The sequence below is a fragment of the Leucoraja erinacea genome, chromosome 30, assembly GCF_028641065.1.
Source record: "Leucoraja erinacea ecotype New England chromosome 30, Leri_hhj_1, whole genome shotgun sequence".
Lineage (NCBI taxonomy): Eukaryota > Metazoa > Chordata > Chondrichthyes > Rajiformes > Rajidae > Leucoraja > Leucoraja erinaceus.
In genome coordinates this window covers 9724390-9745268 of record NC_073406.1, presented here as the reverse complement: position 1 = coordinate 9745268, position 20879 = coordinate 9724390, and the positions used below count along the sequence as shown (strand labels likewise).

At 43.2% G+C, this 20879-nt stretch overlaps 1 protein-coding gene across 1 annotated transcript in view; it reads right to left on the bottom strand.

The window, feature by feature from the left end:
* The window catches only part of ajap1 (adherens junctions associated protein 1), a 185256-nt gene extending 166003 nt beyond the window's left edge, over window positions 1–19253 (bottom strand). Inside the window, exon 1 of the mRNA XM_055659397.1 lies at window positions 17850–19253. Within this exon, the coding sequence (XP_055515372.1) occupies window positions 17850–17893 (44 nt within the window). The 5' untranslated portion in view covers window positions 17894–19253. The remainder of the gene's footprint in view (window positions 1–17849) is intronic.
* Window positions 19254–20879: the final 1626 nt, after the last annotated feature.

Below are 20879 nucleotides of genomic sequence, written 5' to 3'. Positions count from 1 at the left end.
TGGGCCAAATGGCCTACTTTTCTGCATACCAACGTGGACTAAATCTGAGCTCATACTCTGTAACGCTGCAAGGTGGCAGTCAAAAATGTTTACGATTCAGCATTTGCAAGGAGATGTGCAGGCCAACTTTTTATACACAGGGAATGGTGGATTCATGGAACGTGCTGCCAGGGGTGGTCATGGAAACAAGTGCAATTGGTGCATGTAAGAGGCTTTTAGATCGGCACATGGATATGCCGGGTTGCAGGCATATGGACCACGTGCAGGCAGAGGAGATTAGTTTAACCTGCGCAATGTGTCCAGCATTGTGGGCCAAAGGGCCTTTTCACTATTCTGTGTTCTATGTTCCATGTAACACAGCAGCAACAGCTAGGGACCAATAAGTTCACTGTTATCTCAAACAGCCTTTGAAAGTGGTAAATATCAGATTCATTGAAAGGCAAAATCCATTCACCAAACATTCATAAAGATAAACTTCATAAATGTTTCCCCTACAGACAGCACCTGCAGTCAGGATCGAACCTGGGTCTCTGACACTACAAGGCAGCAACTCCACTGCTGCACCACCGTGCCGCCCGCCTGTGCTGGTGTATCACAATGTGCTGATTGAACTCTCGAAGACTTGTCTTAACATATGAATGTAAGCAATGATGCATTGTGTGTGGGTGAATGCTTTGTCTGCCAATGTTTTTCTTGTTGGATTTCATAAAAACAAGATCAGTTTTATTTTTTGAAGGCAACTGGCAAATTCGGAATAAATTAACAACTTTCCTCAAAACAATGCCATTGCACCTTGGCACTGGAAAATGCGCAAAGAAAAAGCGATCGGCTTTGAAATTTTTAAATTAAAAAAAAAATGCTGGAAAATCTCAGTAGCTCAGGCAGCATCTGTAGAAAGACAAAAGTTAATGTTTTAGGTGTGAATCTCTTCAACAGAACCGAGAAAGAGGGCACATATATCTATCCATGACCTCGACCACTAAAGAAGTCTGAAGAAGTGTCTCGACCTGAAATGTCATCTATCCATGATCTCCAGAGATGCTGCCTGACCTGTGGAGTTAATCCAGCACTTTGTGTCCTATTGTGTATTAACCAGCGACTGCAGATCTTTGTGTCTACATTTTGACTGCTCCACTGTGAAATCTCCTCAAGGTATGCCTACTTAGAAGATGTTCTCCTCCTTTCTCTGAAGAAGAGTTTTGACCAAAAAGGTCTCCAGCACTTTGTGTCCTTGAGGGAGAAACAAGTTTGCTTCAGTGGCAGAGATGTTAGGAGAGGACAACGTATATGGCTAAAGGAATTCCTTTGAGAGTTAATAAAGTGAAAAAGGGACGAGGTTTAACGACCAAAAATGCCCAATTCTGATACAAACGGTAAGAAATGTTAACTGCCTAAAGTTGGAGGATTTGAGATTGAGTTGTTGTGGATTCCACCATGCCCAGATAGATGTCTGAAGAAGGGTTTCGACCCGAAACTCTGCCTATTTCCTTCGCTCCATAGCTGCAGCTTCACCCGCTGAGTTTCTCCAGCATTTTTGTGTACCTTCGATTTTCCAGCATCTGCAGTTCCTTCTTAAACATAGGAGATGCAGTTGTTCCTCAGACTTGCATTGAATCGCATTGTAACATTCCAGGATGCCAGAGAGAGAGAGAGAGAGAGAGGTCAGAGCTGAAATTCAGATGGTGAATTGATGTGGCAGTCAGCTTAAATGTCGGGGTAGTTCCTGTTGTAAAATGCAATTTTACTCAGATTCAGATCTCAGATGCTGACCCATGCATGAATCATGACCACAAATGTGGTTGCCAAGGCTTCACCCCTCATTTACACCGCTGTTTAATAACTAGGCAATGCAACATAACTTACAAAAGGAGTTTAAGAAGGAACTGCAGATGCTGGAAAATCGAAGGTAGACAAAAGTGCTGGAGAAACTCAGCGGGTGCAGCAGCATCTATGGAGGGAAGGAAATAGGCAACGTTTCGTCCCGAAACGTTGCCTATTTCCTTCGCTCCATAGATGCTGCTGCACCCGCTGAGTTTCTCCAGTACTTTTGTCTAACTTAAAAAAGGAGAACGTTTTACACTGATAAACCGTCATGCGTTTCAATCACAGCTTCGTGTAACTTTCGTGTAACACGGAGAGTGCAGAAAACGTCGCACGATGCCACGAGTTAATGCACGTAGCGGCACAATGGAGAGGCCACGCGGAGCTGATGTTTGAAGTAACAGGCGATTTATTAAAGCTATTGCGCACCAGGCAACCAGCTGATCCGTCGAGAGTGATTTTGGCTCGTTTTTTCATATTCTCAGATGACAAGATTTCACAGAAACTTGACAAACAGTAAAACGAGGTCCACAAGTCTAAGGTACACAAAATTGCTGGAGAAACTCAGCGGGTGCAGCAGCATCTATGGAGCGAAGGAAATAGGCGACGTTTCGGGCCGAAACCCTTCTTCAGACTGAAGTCTAACTTTGTTAACAGTAGATCCAATTTTCTGTTACAAGGACGGGTGCATCATGCTGTGACATAATCAATGAAGTTCCTGAAACGTGGGTGTCATCACTGCTGGAGATGCTAAATGCATTTCGTTGTCTCTGTACTGTACACTGACAATGACAATTAAAATTGAATCTGGAATCTGGATCTGCTGCATTCCATGTCTCTATTTTTAGGCTTTGTCTGCGGTTCCCTGTCATAAGATCATAAGTCATAAAGAATATGAGTAGAATTAGGCCATTTGGCCCATCAAGCCTACTCTGCCATTCAATCATGGCTGATCTATCTCTCCCTCCTAACCCCATTCTCCAGCCTTCTCCCCATAACCTCTGGCACCAGTACTAATCAAGAATCTATCTATCCCTGCTTTACAAATATCCACAAATGGCCTCTGCAGCCTCTGGGGCAGAGAATTCCACAGATTCACCACCCTCTGACTAAAGACATTTCTCCTCATCTCCTTCCTAAAAGATCAAGCTTTCACCACATTAGCACCACCCACATCCCTCGTCAGTAGTTATTAGCCCTCACTATTCCTTCTCCAGCAACAAAACATCTGAGCGCAAGGTTCAGAGAAGGTTTCAGCATTCTTCTGCAAATAGTCGTCCATTATATCCACGCAAACAGATAGGACGGAGCTCAGCTCGAGGTTTTCCTTTGTAAAATTGCTACCAGCGTTGAGGCAAAGTCCCTTCAGTATGGCAGTGTGGATGGTGCCTTAAGGCACATGTACAGGTCTGAGAATGGAGGGGGAGACCAGGGCCTTCCGATGGAGACACCTATGCATGTCCGGAAACAATAACCTCAGCAATTTATGCTGAGTATTAGTTGGGCTGAGCAACTGAAAAGAGCGTGAAGCATTCTGGAGAAGTCTACAGCAAGCACTCAGGACAAGGGGAAGTGTGCAATGTCAGTCTCTCTTGCAAACACATTTCGAAAAACTCTTGCAACTTGTTCTTGAAACATTGACGAGACTCCCTGCAGCCAGTGTGGGCTCAGCTTCAAGAGCCTTTCACGGCTTTTACTGTTGTTAATGAGGGTTTCAGCAATTTAGTGTGGGGGGAAGAAATGATGATAGCTGCGGCAGAAGGTGTAACATGAAGGAGAAAAGCAAATGGCGAAACGGTTGTGTTCACAATTTCCAATTTGTGGAAAAGCAGAGAACATATCTGGGGGAAACCAGAGAAGTCTATAAAAAAAAGCAGCGCTGAATGCAGTCATGGCAACAGAAGACTGGCACACTGATTATTGTGGCTGCATTTGGAAGGAAACATAATATTATGCAGAAGACACGAAGAGAGATGAGAAAGTTGAAAACTCAGTAAAGGGCAATGAGCACATTTTCAAAGGAATGTGAAAACCCATTCTGGGGCAATTAGATTAGGTATGAATATTTTAATCAAAGTAACATTCAATGCAGTTATGAGACTGCAAGGTTTTTTTGTATGTTCACAACTACAGCTCATTTAAATAATTTCATAATCACACACAAACTCTGCATTGTAAGCCCATTGCTCTTATTTCTCCATTTCCTTTCATGGAATCATCTACAACTTAATGAAAGGGAACTGCGGGCAGCTGGAAGCAGCCACACCATTCTAAGAAGCAGACAGCTTTGAAGAGACAACTGTGGATCTGCTGGGACACGTTTCCCTGAAGGGCCCAGATGATGATAATTCAGAGATGGGAATTTTTTTACTACTTAGCATCTTTCGAGGCATGTACTTTGTCTTTCACAATGAATGATGCATTTAGCTAAATTGTTACTCTGCAAACATAATCAGAGAACCACACACCCATCTGCCAACTTGTACAATAAGCAATCGAATGACTTACTCTCCCACTCCTTCTTCGTTGGCCTCAACATCTTTCTTTTTTCAAATTAGTATCCAATTCCCTTTTGCAATTTGCACTTGAATCTGCGTTCACCCTGTCAGCAGAGCCAATGCAAACAAAGAACCTCTTCTCATCTCTTTTAAGAAGAGAGGAATTGGTGGGAGGTGAAGAACATCAGGATCTTGGAGCCTGCACTGCCATTCGTCATGATCGTGACCGATTGTCTACTTCACTGCCGATCTCCGGAAAAATCTCAACGTTTCTCGATTCTCTTCTCAACCAGAAACCTAGCAATCTCTGTTCTGAATAAACTCATTGGCCAGGCCTTCAGAATCCTCTGGGGTAGAGAATTCCAGAGATTCACCATCCTCTGAATGAATCTTTCCTTATTTTGTTCCTAAATAGTCTACCTCTTATTCTGACCCATTGATGAGCAACACAGTTCTAAACTCCTCAGCTCAGGGGATACATTGTCCCTGTTTTTAACCTGAAATCAGTGTCATAGAGTTCTACTGCACAGGAACTGGCCCTTCGGCCCATTGAGTTCTCGCTACACAGGTCCTTTAGTAATGACATCTTATTTTCCCAATATTGCTATCAACTCTCCCCATGTTCCACCACTCACCCACACTCTAGGGACAGTTTGCAGTGGTCAGTTTTGGGATGGAGAGAAAATTGGACCATCTAGAGGAAGATGCGATGGCCAAAGGGAATATGTGCAAACTCCACACTGACAGCACCAGATATCAGCATTGAACTCAGGCCAATGGAGTTGTAAAGCAGCAACCTGACCACTACTGTGTTTCTGTGTAGTTTTTTGTTATTTTATGTTGGGGTGTGTGTGTGGGGGGGTGGGGGGTGGGGTGAGGGGGGGGGGAAACTTTTTGAATCTCTCGGGAGGGTCTCTCTCTCCCTGCACTGAGACCCGACCTTTTCTCGTCGGGTCTCAGTCGTCGTTGAGGCCTGATCCCTGATTACTGACCTAAAATCTGCTAGCTGGTCCTTAAACAAAAAACCCATCAGTAGAATCAAAGTCTTGCCATTATATATTATTTTTGACATTGAAAACCATCACAAATTGGCTTTCAGAAGCAAAGTTAGATAAGAAAAGGATTTTATGGTGATGGTGAAATAAGAGATATGAGGACAACTGGTCAGAAGGATAATTACATAGATGGGTTTTCTCACGGCTTGTGAAGAAATAGAGGTGAAAGGATGTAAAGAGCGAATTCCAAAGTGTGGAGTCACAAGAGTCTCCTGAAGCTGGAATCTGAAGCACAAACAAACTGCTGGAGAAACTCAGCAAGTTGAGCAGCATCTGAGGGGGTGGAATGACCCTGCAAAGTGCAGGCTCAATGCAGGGATATCAATGGCTTTATGGAACGAACAAGATATGTACAAGAGGGTCAGAGATGGGGATAGTTCTCCGAGAGTACTTATTATTTGTAGGGTTCAGCAACAATCAATTCATGGATGAATTTTCCAAAGTTTGGACTGAATGACCAATACATGAAGACCATCATGAATCACAGGGAGTGAATTCATAATCCAAGTTCCTGATGGGGGAGACTTTTCTTAAACGTGGCTCCAATTCTTTGCGCATGTCACAACATAATGAAAGCATTTCAGTTTACTAATTAACAGTAACTGACTTTGATTGCTGCAATTATCATTAAAAAAGTGTCGAGGAGAGCAGCATAGAGTATATTTGGGTATGACGTGCAACAAAGAACAGGATAAGTTGTTGAATTGTACCCTTGCATTGATTAAATAATTCATCTAAATCTGCATAGTACAACCCATCTTTGGAAAATATTCGACTGGCCCATTTTACTTTATATGATTTATGAAAATGATCAGAGATGCCAAATCCTGGCAACTTTATATGTAACTGGTTATGGAATTTAAACTGCAGACACAGTTTAATGATTACAAAGCCAAATACATGGGAATATGTCACCTCTTCAACACACCCTTAATCAATTCTGTTCCATGTGGTTCATAGGTTCATAAGTTCTAGGAGCAGTATTAGGTTATTCCGCCCATCAAATCTACTCTGCTATTCAATCAAGAGTTCATAAATGATATGAAGAGAATTAGGCAATTTGGTCCATCAAGTCTACTCTGCCATTCAATCATGGCTGATCTATCTCTCCCTCCTAACCCCATTCTACCGTCTTCTCCCCATAACTCCTGATACCCGTACGAATCAAGAATCTATCTATCTCTGCCTTAAATATCCATTGACTTGCCCTACTCAGCCTTCTGTGGCAATGCATTCCTGAGTCACCACCATCTGACTAAAGAAATTCTTCCTCACATCCTTTAATTCTGAGGATATGACCTCTGGTCCTAGACTCTCCCACTAGTGAAAAACATTCTCTCCACATTCACTCTATCCAGGCTGATCTATCTTTTCCTCTCAACCCCATTCTCCTACCTTCTCCCCATAACCCCATGCAGGTCTTATATACTGTATTCTTGTTTTCCTCCCACCCCATTTGTTTATTTTGCTGCTTCTTTTAAAAGTCTGCAAATAGGTCTATGCTCATTGCAAGGCTCTGCACCATGGATCACACACCAACTTTCGACATTTGGAGTGCACGGTAATTCGCCTTCCAAATGAAGCAACCTCAGATTAGAAGCACGTTGAATCAAAGTTCCAAGTGTTCCTTCCTGCCGCCAAATGGCTCCTTATACCCTGGCTTGTGACCAACGTTTTAATTGATCACAGGATGCACAATGGAAACAAATACACAGAGCTCAATCACAATCTACGCAAACATGGCTTGTGATTTATTCTAGACGGCATTGCACACTGAGAAAGTTGCTGCAGGAATGATACGGTCAACTTCTGCTGCTGAGATGACAATTGACATCCCTTTGATTGGATGTGTAGCTGCTGCAGTGCAATATCATGACATCTCTTCTATGATGTTGCAATTGACAGCAAGTTGGCACATACTATTGATAAACTTGGAGGGTAACCGGGTGGATAGTGGGGGTCCTGGGGGGGGGGGGGGGGATTGGCAGTTGTGTTTAATGCAATGATGACACTATTTGCCACAATTCAGCAAGTTCCAATGCCTAGCTGTGTCTCCCATTCTGGTGATGGAAGATCACCTACAAATTGCCCTGTCCCACTTCAGAGACAAAATAGAATATTTGGCAAATACTTTTTTTCTGAATTGACCATCTGACCCTCGCAGAAGGTAGGGAAGAAACATTTGGCAAAGGAGAGATAAGGTCCTCAGTTGAGTAGAACTGAGCTGCAGTACCATGGAACAGAATAATATGATGGAAGGTATTTGAGTCAGAGTTCCACAGCATAAAAACAGACCCTGTGGCCCAGTTTGTCCATACTGACCAAGATGCCTCATCGAACCTAGTCCCATTTAACTGTTTTTGGCCCATATCCCTCCAAACCTTTCCCGCCCAAATCCCAAATGCATTCTAAAAACTGTTATTGGATCTGTCTCAGCTACTCCCTTGGCAGCTTGTACCAAATACCCACCACCACCAACAAGGTGGCATTCCTACTCTCCAGGAGCTGTCCAGTTGGCCCCTCTTGTAGCTTTAAATTGTGTATGTTGTACTTCTTTGAGGAACAACAAACTTTATCGTAAGAAACATTGGTGTTTGAGTGGTCAGTTCCATCTGACAAGGTGCAAAGATGTATTAATTTACACATAAAAAGACTGGACAAGCTAGGTGCAGGTAAAATGTTCCTAATGTTGGGCGAGTCCAGAACCAGGGGCCACAGTCTTAGAATAAAGGGGAGGTCATTTAAGACTGAGATGAGAAAAAACTTTTTCATCCAGAGAGTTGTGAATTCATGGAATTCCCTGCCACAGAGGGTAATGTAGGCCAAATCACTGGATGGAGTTAAGAGAGAGTTAAATAGAGCTCTGGGGGCTAGTGGAGTCAAGGGATATGGGGAGAAGGCAGGCACGGGTTATTGATAGGGGGTGATCAGCCATGATCACAATGAATGGCGGTTCTGGCTCGAAGGGGCGAAGGGCCTCCTCCTGCACCTATTTTCTATGTTTCTATAAACAAAGTCAAGCTCATTCAGTAATGCTGCTCAAATCCCCATCACACCGTTGTAAAATAAAAGTCTTCTAATGCTCATGGCCCAGAGTATACATAAAGACTGATAGCTTGACAGGAATACTGAAGGACTTTGACATTCTGCTGATCCAACTGACCAAGAGACAACAACTTCAGATAACTCACTCTTTCATTCTGACTTTACCAGAACTGGCAATTGCTGCCAGGAATCCAGCCGACTTTGGGCCAGTTTTTCTCCTTCTATTTATATAGTCTGGCCTTTTGGAGATGTCCCACAACTCTGCTATTAGCAGCACATAACACGGACAAATAAATATAATCAACTTCTTATTACCGCACTAATCTATTTGATCCCGCCTTGGCGGAGATACCTCCATTGTCCTATCCATCCATTCCCCATTTCTGAGCTGCTGAAATCTCACTTGTGTTCTTTCTTTCCCAGTTTTGACGCATGGCCTTCGACCTGAAATGTTGACACCGTTTCACCTTCCACAGATACTGCTTTCTGGTTTTACAGTCTGCAAGTCATTGGAGGGAAACAGGCCAGAAGATCACACAGACTAAAGGGCCCGTCCCACTTGGGCGCCACGCGGATGGCGCGCGAAGATTTTGTAAATCCCAAAATCCTGGGGGGGCCGCGCGTGACCGCGCGTCACTGCCTATGTCACCACGCACCATGCGCGCATCACATGCGCGTCACGACGTGCTCGTCGTGTGTTGTGACACGTAAATGGTGTCGCAAAAATATGACGCCCAAGTGGGACAGGCCCTTAAGCTTATTCTCAACAACCTGCAGTGCCTCAACACACCTCCGTGAAACACATGATGGTGCTTCTAGAACATCATAAATTTCCACTTGCCTTGATCATTGCTGACCTGCCATTTGAACACTATTTCAACATTTACCCAACTTCTCATCTTGCTACCATTTGTTCAGTCATGAATCTTTCAGTGTTCAATTAATTTTATAGAACAGGCAGATCAAGAAGATCACTGAAATTGCAAAGTACAACACCTACTGAAACATGCTTAACAATTATTCATATTTTCATCAATTGTGCCTTAATTTTCTCTATCATTTATGACATGTCCCAACTGCCCAACTTCCAGATGGGTGCAAGTTTCTTTAAATGACACTTCTCGACGCCAAATGTCTTGACTTGATAGGATTTTATCCACAGATTCAGGCAATTAATTTCAATTTTAACAAATCATTGATATCCCAATATCATCTGAAGTAGCAATATCTTCTCAACCAGCCAGGAAACATATATTGTATTTAAGAAGGAATTGCAGATGCTGTAAAATCGAAGGTACACAAAAAAGCTGGAGAAACTCAACGGGTGCAGCAGCATCTATGGAGCGAAGGAAATAGGCTACGTTTCGGGCCGAAACGTTGCCTATTTCCTTCACTCCATAGATGCTGCTGCACCCGCTGAGTTTCTCCAGCATTTTTGTGTACCAACATATATTGTATGTCTGGGCATATTTATTTTCAAACATGCTGTGAATTAAAACATTTCCTGCCTGGAGGAAGCCACCAACAAGGTTCAGTTGAACATTTTCTTTGCTTGAAGCATAGTGGAGTCTAGAGGAATAGGAGTGGTCCATATTAAACCACAAGCTGGGTACTATTCACCCATTATCTCTCAAGTGCCCAGATTATCCTGAAGTTGTCCCCCAAACTCCATATCTCAGCTGGCATCTCACAAAGCCCCACAGTCCATCCCCACAGTTAGTCTCCAAAGGCTATGAATATATGAAACCTGCATTTTACTTATGAGATGCATTCATCATGGCCCTGTTATTGGTGTTATTAAGCATGCAGAGTGAGTACTATTATGGGATCACACCATTACCACACCACACCAAGACCACACTCTTGATTAGTAATGATGGCAGGGGTTATGGGGAGAAGGCAGGAGAATAGAGTTGAGAGGGAAAGATAGATCAGCCATGATTGAATGGCGTAGTAGACTTGATGGGCCGAATGGCCTAATTCTGGTCCTAGAACTTATGAGCTTACATGAGAGAAACACAATTTCTAAACTAGGGAGGGCTTAGATAGTTTATTTTAACAGAATCCATTCTGTGAGACAATGGTGTCTCCAATTGTTTACATTGACTGTATATAATTAAGACAGAAAAGAGATACTTAAAATAATTATTTCCTCTCACAGAAATATGCCTACAATTATTATCAATAAGATACATATTGAAGAAAAACAGACATCATAAGATTACAGTCCAACTCATACAAACTTGAATATGTCATGGATTTAAAATCTCTCATGCCCCAATCATTCACAGCCAGTAGTACTAGGTATACAACTGTGCAGCAAATTGTGAAACATTTTCAGCTAAATTATCACACGTGGAAGAGGAGATGGGAAATAACAGAAAAAGAGCAACTTGGAGAATAAAACGTTTATTTAACAACATTTACAGCACAGTATTAAGTGAGTCTCCTCTGGAGTTGGATGGAGCAAAACCATGTCATACGCCATCTGGAGGTGATGTCTGGTTGTAGAGTCAGGGATATACGTTCATAAGTTCATTAGAGATAGGAGCAGAATTAGGCCATTCGGCCCATCAAATCAACTCCGCCATTCAATCATGGCTGATCTACCCCTCTTAACCCCATTCTTCTGCCTTCTCCCCATAACCCACGACACCCATACTAATCAAGAATTTCGCTATCTCTGCCTTAAAAATATCCATTGACTTGGCCTCCACAGCCGTCTGACTAACGAAATTCCTGCACATCTCCTTCTGAAATGAAAGTTATTTTATTCTGAGGCTATGACCACTGATAGACACAAAGTGCTGGAGTAACTCAGCGGGTCAGACAGCATCTCTGGAGAAAAAGGGTGGGTGACGTTTCGGGTTGGGACCCTTCTTCAGACAGTTCTCAGGGATCAGGGATATTTAATCAGGCAGGGCTGGCCTTAAGCCGATTGGACCGCTTGCTCCCAATTGGGCCCCGCGCCTAAGGGGGCCCCGTGCTAATTGTACGTGTTTTGTACGGAAATACGAATTTGCATTGTTAAATACAGATTTGTTTTTTAAACAATCGCCTTGTTAAATAAGGATTTTTTTTTAAACGAACATGGATAAAAACCGTTGCACCAGCCATCGGTAAAAACGATTTGTAAACTACCACTGTTAGCACTTGTTAACAGCCAGTAGTTAACACACTGCTATAAAATGTGTCATCAATGCATCGATCTACATTCCTCAGTAAATGTAATTGTGTTTTGACCAAGTATTAATGACGCCACGTTCCTTTGAATAAAATTCACGGGACTGCCGTGAGCTGCTTCCCTCCCCGGCCACAATGCGGTGGCTCCGTGCCAGGAGCGCCGTGGCAGCGGTGAGTGAGTGGGTTAATGGCATGATCCCTGACCCCCTCCTTCTCAACGCTCCTGCCCTTCCCGCAACTTTACCCCTGGCCAGACTCCCCACATGCTGTGAAAGGAACTCTCCCTCCAATTGGTCCTTTGAACTAGTATTGTCATTGAATAAGATCACAACTCATTCAACTTGTCCCGTTTTTCCCCACCATCTCTCCACCTGCCATCACCCTCCATCCCCCACCCATTTAGTAGTTCAGAAAGAAGGAGATTTGGAAGCCTTGGGCAAATTAAATTGTTACTTTCTTTATTTTTATTTTTATTTTTACAGAGAGAATAACCTACGCTTGTGCGGTGTAAGATTTTTTAAAAGCCGACTGATTGCCTAACCTGAGTAATTACTCACGGCACCTGCCTGAATATGACACATTTATAATTATATTTTTATATTTCTATGAAAATTGGTCCCATTTGGGCCCCGCACCTCCTAAGGCCGGCCCTGTAATCAGGGATACTTAGACTACAATATAAAATTGCAATTTATTGATCATTTGAAAGTCCAAGTCCTACTTTCTACCTTAAGATTTATTATTGTCATCTGTGTCCTAAAACAAAACTTGCAACAATTTAAGAAGCAGATACAAAGTTCTTGAAACAGCATGCAAAGCGTTCCCTCATTCCAGTACCATCTTAGCTTCTTTTTGAAGGCTAGAAGTTTTAGTCCAATATAAACTTATAACCAGGGGATGCAGTGAGGAGTTATGGAGCCTTACTGGTGGCAAAGTGCAATTACATACTGTAAGAAGCTTACATTATCATGAAATCGATATATGTTATCATGAAAAAGATGTGATGTCTCTTCAAAAACCTGCACATTCACTGGAAGAATTAGTGAATCAACATCATGTGAAGGAAGAAACTGCAGATTCTGGTTTACACCGAAGATAGACACAAAATTCTGGAGTAATTCAGCGGGTCAAGCAGCACCTCTGGAGAAAAGGGATAGGTGACGTTTCGGGTCGAGACCCTTCTTCAGACTGAGAGTCAGGAGAGAGGGAAACTAGAGGTACTGTACATAGAACAAATGAATGAAAGGTATGAAAAGAACAAATCAAAGTCAGCACCGATGATCAAGGAAATGTGGAGCCCACAATGGTCCATTGTTGGCTATGGGAAAGATGATAATGAGTGGATACGAACAGTGAAACTAAGCAGGGCGACAGTGAAACAAGTAGGATGACTAGGATGGGGGAGGGGTGGAGGGAGCTGGAATGCAAGAGTTATTTTTAGAGAAATCAATATGAAAAATGCCGGGTTGTAAGCTGCCCAAGTGAAATATGAGGTGCCATCCCACAATCCCCGGCATGAAGAATCCAATTCAGAAAAGTTGACTATGCTGGGCAAGCCACAACATTAGCATGCCCGACACCAGACTCCCAAAACAGACTCCTGCTTCCAAGCAGTGTGGTGGAAGGAAGTTGACACACACAGAGGGGAAGAGATTCAAAGCTTCTTTGAAGCACGCCACACTCCCCATCCGACTTCTGGGAATCTCTGGACCTCGACAGCTCTAAATTAAGACAGGACATTTGGGATGCATTGGGAATCTCACACAATGCACTGGGAGCTCACAGAAGCCCTGTACACACAATGGAAGGAGCACACTACCTCACAACCACTCATCGACCCATCAGAGAACCCACCTACAGAAGAGCATTCTGCTGCCACATTGGCCTCATCAGCCATCTCAGGACCCACAAAACTATACTAATACAAGTCATAGTGTGTTGGAAAGAACTGCAGATGCTGGTTTAAATGGAAGGTAGATACAAAATGCTGGAGTATGCTGAAGAAGGGTCTCGACCCGAAACGTCACCCATTCCTTCTCTCCAGAGATGCTGCCTGTCTCACTGAGTTGCTCCAGCATTTTCTATCTACCTTCTGATGCAAGTCATCCTTGACTTCAATAATTGCTTGTTCAAAGTGAGATGCAAGTCATCATATGGATAAAGGTCAAACTGCAAGTATAAAACTACAAGAGTAAATCAACTCTACTTGCAATTTACTCCTGCATTTTTATGATAGCAAATAAAAATTAACAGAGGACAGCGGCAGGCAAAATGATTTTACTCCAAATATGAACAAATTTGCTACTTATATCATGTTGAACTATTTTATCTTGCTCTACATTGCTGCTTTACATTTACATTAGTTAATTGGGTCAATGTCTTATTGGGTTTTGTGTATGAATTATCTGATTACCAAAGACAATTACAGAGGGAACGAGCTGTGATTTTTTTTCTCTATCTTTTGTTCCCAGTGATGTTGCATTTGCCAAACCTACCTGCAGCAAAACCATCTGCCCTTTTATTGCCCTTCTATATGCCCATGAATATTACAAAGCTGCATATGAAAATGTGTTCATTTCATACGTTCATGAGTAATAGGTGCAAAATTAGGCCATTGGGCCCATCAAGTCTACTCCGCCATTCAATGATGGCTGATCTACTGTGTCTCTCCCTCCAAACCTCTTTCTCCTGCATTCTTCCCATAAGCCCTGACCCCCCTAATTGTTGATAGACCCTACATTCAGAGATTTTTCAGTTCCCCATGCAATAAGTTCTTTCCATTACACATTTGAGCTAATTTGGTTATTGCTTTAAATGTGGTTATTTCAACATGAAAAACAATGTGCTGTTTGTGCAGTGTACAATGCAAAGTACTTTACAAAGAATGAAAGACATGCATTTATACAAGTATCTTCCTTGATATCTACAAGCACTTGACAGCCATTGAATAGTTTCTACACAGCTACAGTATTTAAAATACAACATCTAATTGGTGCATCGCAAGCTCCCACAGATGATTACCTTTGATCAGGTTAGTGGGAGGATAAATATCGCCCATAACCCCAGGGAGTGTTCCTTTTGGTCTTCAGATTTGGGCATTTGAAAGGTGTCAATTGAAACACATCACCTCCAACACTGCAGTGCTCAAGTGTCAGCCTTGATTTCTGTAGACTGTGGTTTGAAGTGTGACACAAACCTAAAATTTTCAGGCTCGCTGCCAAGAATGCTACCAACACATGGTTAGCTCAAGATAGCGGCAGTAAAATCCAAACAATATTTGATCGCAGAATGCACAAAGGGCTGTGAATGCATGCAATGCTATGCATTTTTAGTGGAAATAATACTCATCAGTCTAGAAACACAAAAACCTTGTCTCTTTCTCGGAGGCTTAATCAACCACGTTGCACACGACAAATGTTCTCGTGCCCTCAATACAAAACAAAGCCAATCAACACAGCCACCCTCCCCCAGGCTGGGTGGGAGGTGAGGCAGTAATCCAATCCAGCATTCTCCTCCACCCACCTAGTTCCCCAACAGAAATATACCGGATGAATCACTCTGATCTTCTTGCCTGCGTTATTGTCAGCCAACATACTCCATGCACATCTGTATGATAACAAAACAGCAAATAGAACATGAACACAAGCCTGCCGAGCTGAAGCAGCATGGAAACTCTTCAAAGAGGAAAAATAAATTCTCCAATCTGCCAGCACTCGATTTGGTAGATGATATAGGTTTTTGTGAAGCGCATTGATGTTCAGATAAGCAGCAGGATACCAAACGACAACTGAAGGAGGTTGTTTATGCTTTTATACATCTCTCTATCCCCATAAACACATATAATGTTACCCTACTCGAAGCAGATAATTTGTGCACAACTCTTTTGATGATTCCTTTCAAGCACCACTCTTGCCCAGAGTAGGGGAGAAAGATTTAATAGGAACCTGAGGGGTAACATTTTCACACGAAGGGCGGTGAGTGTTTCGAACGAGCTGCCAGGGAAGGTGGAACTCTGAGGCAGGTACTATTGCAATGTTTAAGAAACATTTTGACAGATACATGGATTGGACATGCTTTGAGGGATATGGGCCAAAAGCAGGCAGGTGGGGCTAGTGTAGATGGGACACCTTGGCTGATGTGGGCAAGTTGGGCCAAAGGGCCTGTTTCCATGCTGTAAGACGATGACTCTTTGACTCCATGACTCTATATGTTGTAAGTAGATCAAGGTTCTTTTTCCAAGCTTTAGTGGATGTCGAATGAGTAGTTTAGTTGGCATGACTTGCCTCAGGCTAAGGAAGGAAAACATCAATCATTTTTTTCCATACCAAATTACTATAAACTCACCTCTACTGGCAAGTACGTGTGGCTTTCATCAGACGGTGAGACTAGCCTGAGATGTAATGCCACCGAACAACCTCTAGTGTTAACTGAAGAAGGACAGACATGTGGTGGGGAGGGGATGTGCAATAAATACTCAGGAAGGAGTTTGTGCTTTACAAAGTCTCCCAGGTAGTTAAAAAACGAGTGCATCTTCTTACTGCCTGCCTGTTTACAGCATATTTGCATGTACATGCATTTAGATGAATGCACTCAGCAAATATGCATATAAATGTATACGTACTGACATTTAAAAAAAGAACTATTCTAAGCACAGTATTCAAAATTCTGATTACTGTTCAAATAACTATCGTTGTTCTCTTCCATATTAACATGTACAAACATTAGCACATGTTACAGTTAAACTGTGATGGTATTTAGGAATAGTTCTGCTCTGAAATACACAGATAGATGTAAAGGATGCAGATGTTTAGTCTAGTTTCAAGGTAGCTTTGCATGAAAAACGGTCTGAAAAACTCCCCTTCTGTGAATACTGCTATGAGATTCTGACCAGACACTCCCTGAAAAAAAACCTGATTATTCTCAAAGCAGCTTTCATTCCCCTTTGATCTGCACAAAAACTCACTCGTGGAAATCCTGTTGTCCCCCCTCCATCTCTGTTATAACTCCCCGGATCACAGGCTCACATAATGAGACACAGGGAGCTCAACACATGGGTATCAGCCAATCCAGTGCCGACATGAGAAGGATGTAGAGCAAAGGGGACCTAATGGAAAATCAAAGACTGGCCACAAATAATGAAAATGTGGCAGTATTATCAAAGTTGCACGTTTGCAGATTTATATATGGACAGACTTTCTTCTCCATACCGAATGACAATCCTCTCTGTATATTGTCTTTAGCTGTCTGCTATATCATTAATTGTGTACTAATATTTCTATATTATTCAGCACCTTGTACAGTTTCATATATTTGCTAACAATTTATTCACCGACATTTCCCCACTCGTTTTTTGCACCGATTACCCTGTCTTGAACACTTAAAACGTTTATATTTAATATAACAGGCTGACCCATTTTAATACTGATTGCTATGTTATTTAACATGGCATTGTCTCCAGTTGGTTATATCGCAACTGGACATGTACATACTAAATGCCTATGACATTGAAATGTTTGCAAACTTGCCCGCTCATTTCAAGTGCGCTCCATTTCCAGAAGGCAACAAATATACAGCTACGCATACCTTCAGTGTCTGGCCGAGACTCTAACACACCCTCCGCAGTTGATTATACTTGTATTATGCGTGTACGTTGTCCACACATAGTTTACGTATTGATTTTTTTATTCAATATATCTTTTCACTTATTAAACATAAAACGTTAGCAAACGATGTATTCCCATCCAACGCGCGACAGGTCGTTTTTGATAAAGATGTCCTCTCGCACTGTTCTTTTGCTGGACTTTAACCTATTTTTCGTTCATTTTTTTCCCGTTCACATTGTCACTTCTCGACACGGGTGGCTTGACTGCCCCTGTATGTAGCGCTGAAGTTGACAACCTGGCGTGGGAGCTGTCCAGCGACCGTGGTGCTGAAACCGCTCCGCTGTGTGTGTGTGTGTGTATGTGTGTGTGTGTGTGTGTGTGTGTAGATATCTAGCGCTGCCCAGTGGAAATCTTTGCAATTCAGCTGCCGTTTTACACCCCGCTTTCTCACATTGCCTAACTACTTTACTTCCACCCAGCCTTTCCATAAACATATTACATAAATCAATGGGAAGGTTTCGCTCCTGCAACCCCGCCCCCCTGCCTTGAACACACACACCTTGCAATGTTGGCAGTAAGGTAGAAGGGAAAGAAAACCAGACGAACCTCCCAAGTGAATTCATAAAAAAAAAAAACATTCTTACCACAAGCGCGTCAGCAACATGGTGAACACTGGCAGCGTTCGCATCTCACATAGCCGTGTCTTTGCAACCCAAAGAGAGAGAGACCATCTTATTTTATTTTTGTTTGCCCCCGAAGTGTTTCAAAGAATATTAAGATCCCATGCCAAGCTTCGCAGATGGAGACAGCTGCTATTCATTCTAGTTCCAGTAATTCCAAAAGCGCCGCTGGTGCATTGGCCATCATCGCCTGGAAGTAACACAAGATTCCGCCAGCCTTTGAGGGCTCTTGTCCGGACACGGAAGAGAGGGGGGGGGGGGGGGGGGGGGACTATAGAGGAAAAGAGGTCAGAAGGAAAGAGAAGCGAATGATCTCAACTGGCAGTCACCGAGAGCAGCTTCCTTTCACGTCCTCGGCTCACGGAGCCTTTCAATGAAATGATGGGGATTCAAGGGACTGAGGGAAGAGCCTTGTCTGGCTTCAGCTGACGTCAGTTTAGCATTCCCACCCCCCACCCCAACATTAAACCAGCACCCTCCCAGCGACGAAAAAAGCCAGAGGTGTCAACCTCCACTCCAACCGGACTAATCCTCAACATCGCGATTAACGGTGCTTAACCTATTACAGTATTTTAAACTTCTGAACCATTGACGCCGCTCGTGTTGTATATAACGCCGCCGGAGCGAACAGTGCCACCGATAATCCATCCCTAATGTTAATTCCCGGCGAAAATCAGGAGCTACGCAGAAACAACTTCATCTGTTTTTGCGCCTTGATTAAACCCCCGGATTTGTATAATCGCGGGGATTTGCGTTGAAGTGATCCACCTACTTTGAAAGGGATGACCATGAAGTCCAATCCACGTTACATCAATTCTTGGCACAGGCCGGGGAGCGCACCCTTCCTTTCTCCGTCTGCACAAGGCGTCCGTCAAAACTATTAAACAGCGCGTTTAAATTGGCAGAAACTGGAGTTTTGATCACCGCCTGCCCGAGAAAGAAGATGCGAATAGATTAAGCACCGGGAGTAATAGAATGCACGGAATGTTTGGGTCAATGTTAAACCACTATTGCCACGGGGTCCAGGAATGCCGCTACGGTTCAGCTTCGCCCATGTTTGCCGTAACCTCCTGCGCTCGGTTCCCACAAAATCAGTTAGCCGGTCCAAGCCCGTGCTGCAAACACTGGCAGTAAGAAACATTAACCCTTTACCTCCACTCCACGTGAAAACTTAATTCCACTGCGATTCTGATGTCGAGTCGTCAACGCAACGAAATGGCCCTCAGATTATGTTTAGCAAGGAAGGAACCTCAGATGCTGGTTTAAACCGAAGATAGACACAAAATGCTGGAGTAACCCAGCGGGACAGGCAGCATCTCTGGAGAGAATGAATGGGTGACGTTTCGGGTCGAGACCCGTCTACAGATTATATTGTCCGTTCGCAGTCAAATGTAAAATGTCAAATCAGTGTTAAACAGTGTCCCTGATTTGGATTTGGATTATTCGGGATCGCACCGTGACCGGTGCGGGGGGCGGGGGAGAGCCATGATTTTTTTTTTAATGGATTAGAATTTAGGGCAGGGACTGTCTATTGTAGTTTTGAAAAAAGAGGGAATGGCATCGGAGTAACGACCTTATGGCCAATCAAGCCCTTGTTAGAAGCGACTGTTGCTCTGGGAAGTAAGACCATAGACCAAAATGGTTTACCTCGCTTACCAGACGGGAGCACCGTGGCAGGCAGGCAGGCAATGCGAGCAGCAGCATTAACTCTATCAATTCCTATACAAAAAAATAAAAATCCAATGGGCGACGTTTCAGGTCGAGACCCTTCTTCAGACTGAAAGTCACGGGAAAGGGAAACGTAGAATGGTCTCGACCCGAAACGTCGCCCATTCCTTCTCTCCAGAGATGTTGCCTGTCCCACTGAGTTACTCCAGCATTTTGTGTCTAACTTCAGTTTAAACCAGCATCTGCAGTTCCTTCCTACACAAAAGAAAAACAATGCTGGAGGTTGTTTGTTCTCAGTTGGTATCATTCATATGATTTATTATCTATATCATTTGAGTTGAGTTAATTTATTGTCACGTGTACCAAGGTGCAGTGAAAAGCTTTTGTTGCGTGCTAACCAGTCAGCGGAAAGACTATACATGATTACAATCGAGTCATCCACATTGTACAGACACGTGAAATGGGGAATAATGTGAATAACGTCATATTTAGTGCTAGATAAAGTCCAGTAAAGTCCGATCAAATATAGTCAAGATGGTCTCCAATGAGGTAGATAGTAGCTCAGGACCTCTCTCCAGATGTTGGTAGGATGGTCCTGTTGCCGGATAATAAGTGGGAAGAAACTGTCCCTGAATCTGAAGGTGTGCGTTTTCACACTTCTATGCCTTTTGCCCGATGGGAGAAGAGGGAGGTACCAGGTTGTGACTCGTCCTTGATTATGCTGCTGGCCTCAGTGGGGCAGCGTGAGGTGTAAATGGAGTCAATGGACGGGAGGTTGGTTCGTGTGGTGGTCTGGGCTGTGTCCACAATTCTCTGCAATTACTTACAGAGAGAGCATTTGCAGTTATTGCCTGTCCAAACACTGCCCTGCGAAATGTAAAGCACGATGCTTCGTAGTTTGAAAACATCCGCATCGCTCGCTGTTCATGCTCAGGAATGAAACAAAAAGACTCGAGTTTGCCTCCATTCTTCCGTTAATGTCAGCGAAATAAAAGTCGGCAATTTAAAGAGCGCCGAATTCCCTCGCAAAATCTGCCAGACTCGCAGACCGCGAGAGTCGATACCTCCATGCTGACAGGAGCTAAGCAATGAATTAGTCTCATTTGAATTCCACGTCTGAGCGGAGCTTTTACGCGCTTAGTGTTGTTTTAAATCGCAGGCAGCAATTTTTATAACCTTTTGGCATGACGCTCATTTGCAGTTTAATGCAAAGACACTAACTATTCTGCAGATGCAACGAAGGCAAAAACACCATTCGGCGGCGCGTGTAAAAGTGACTTTTGAACGTTGAGCGTTTTCAAATATAATTCCAGCGGCCACGGAATA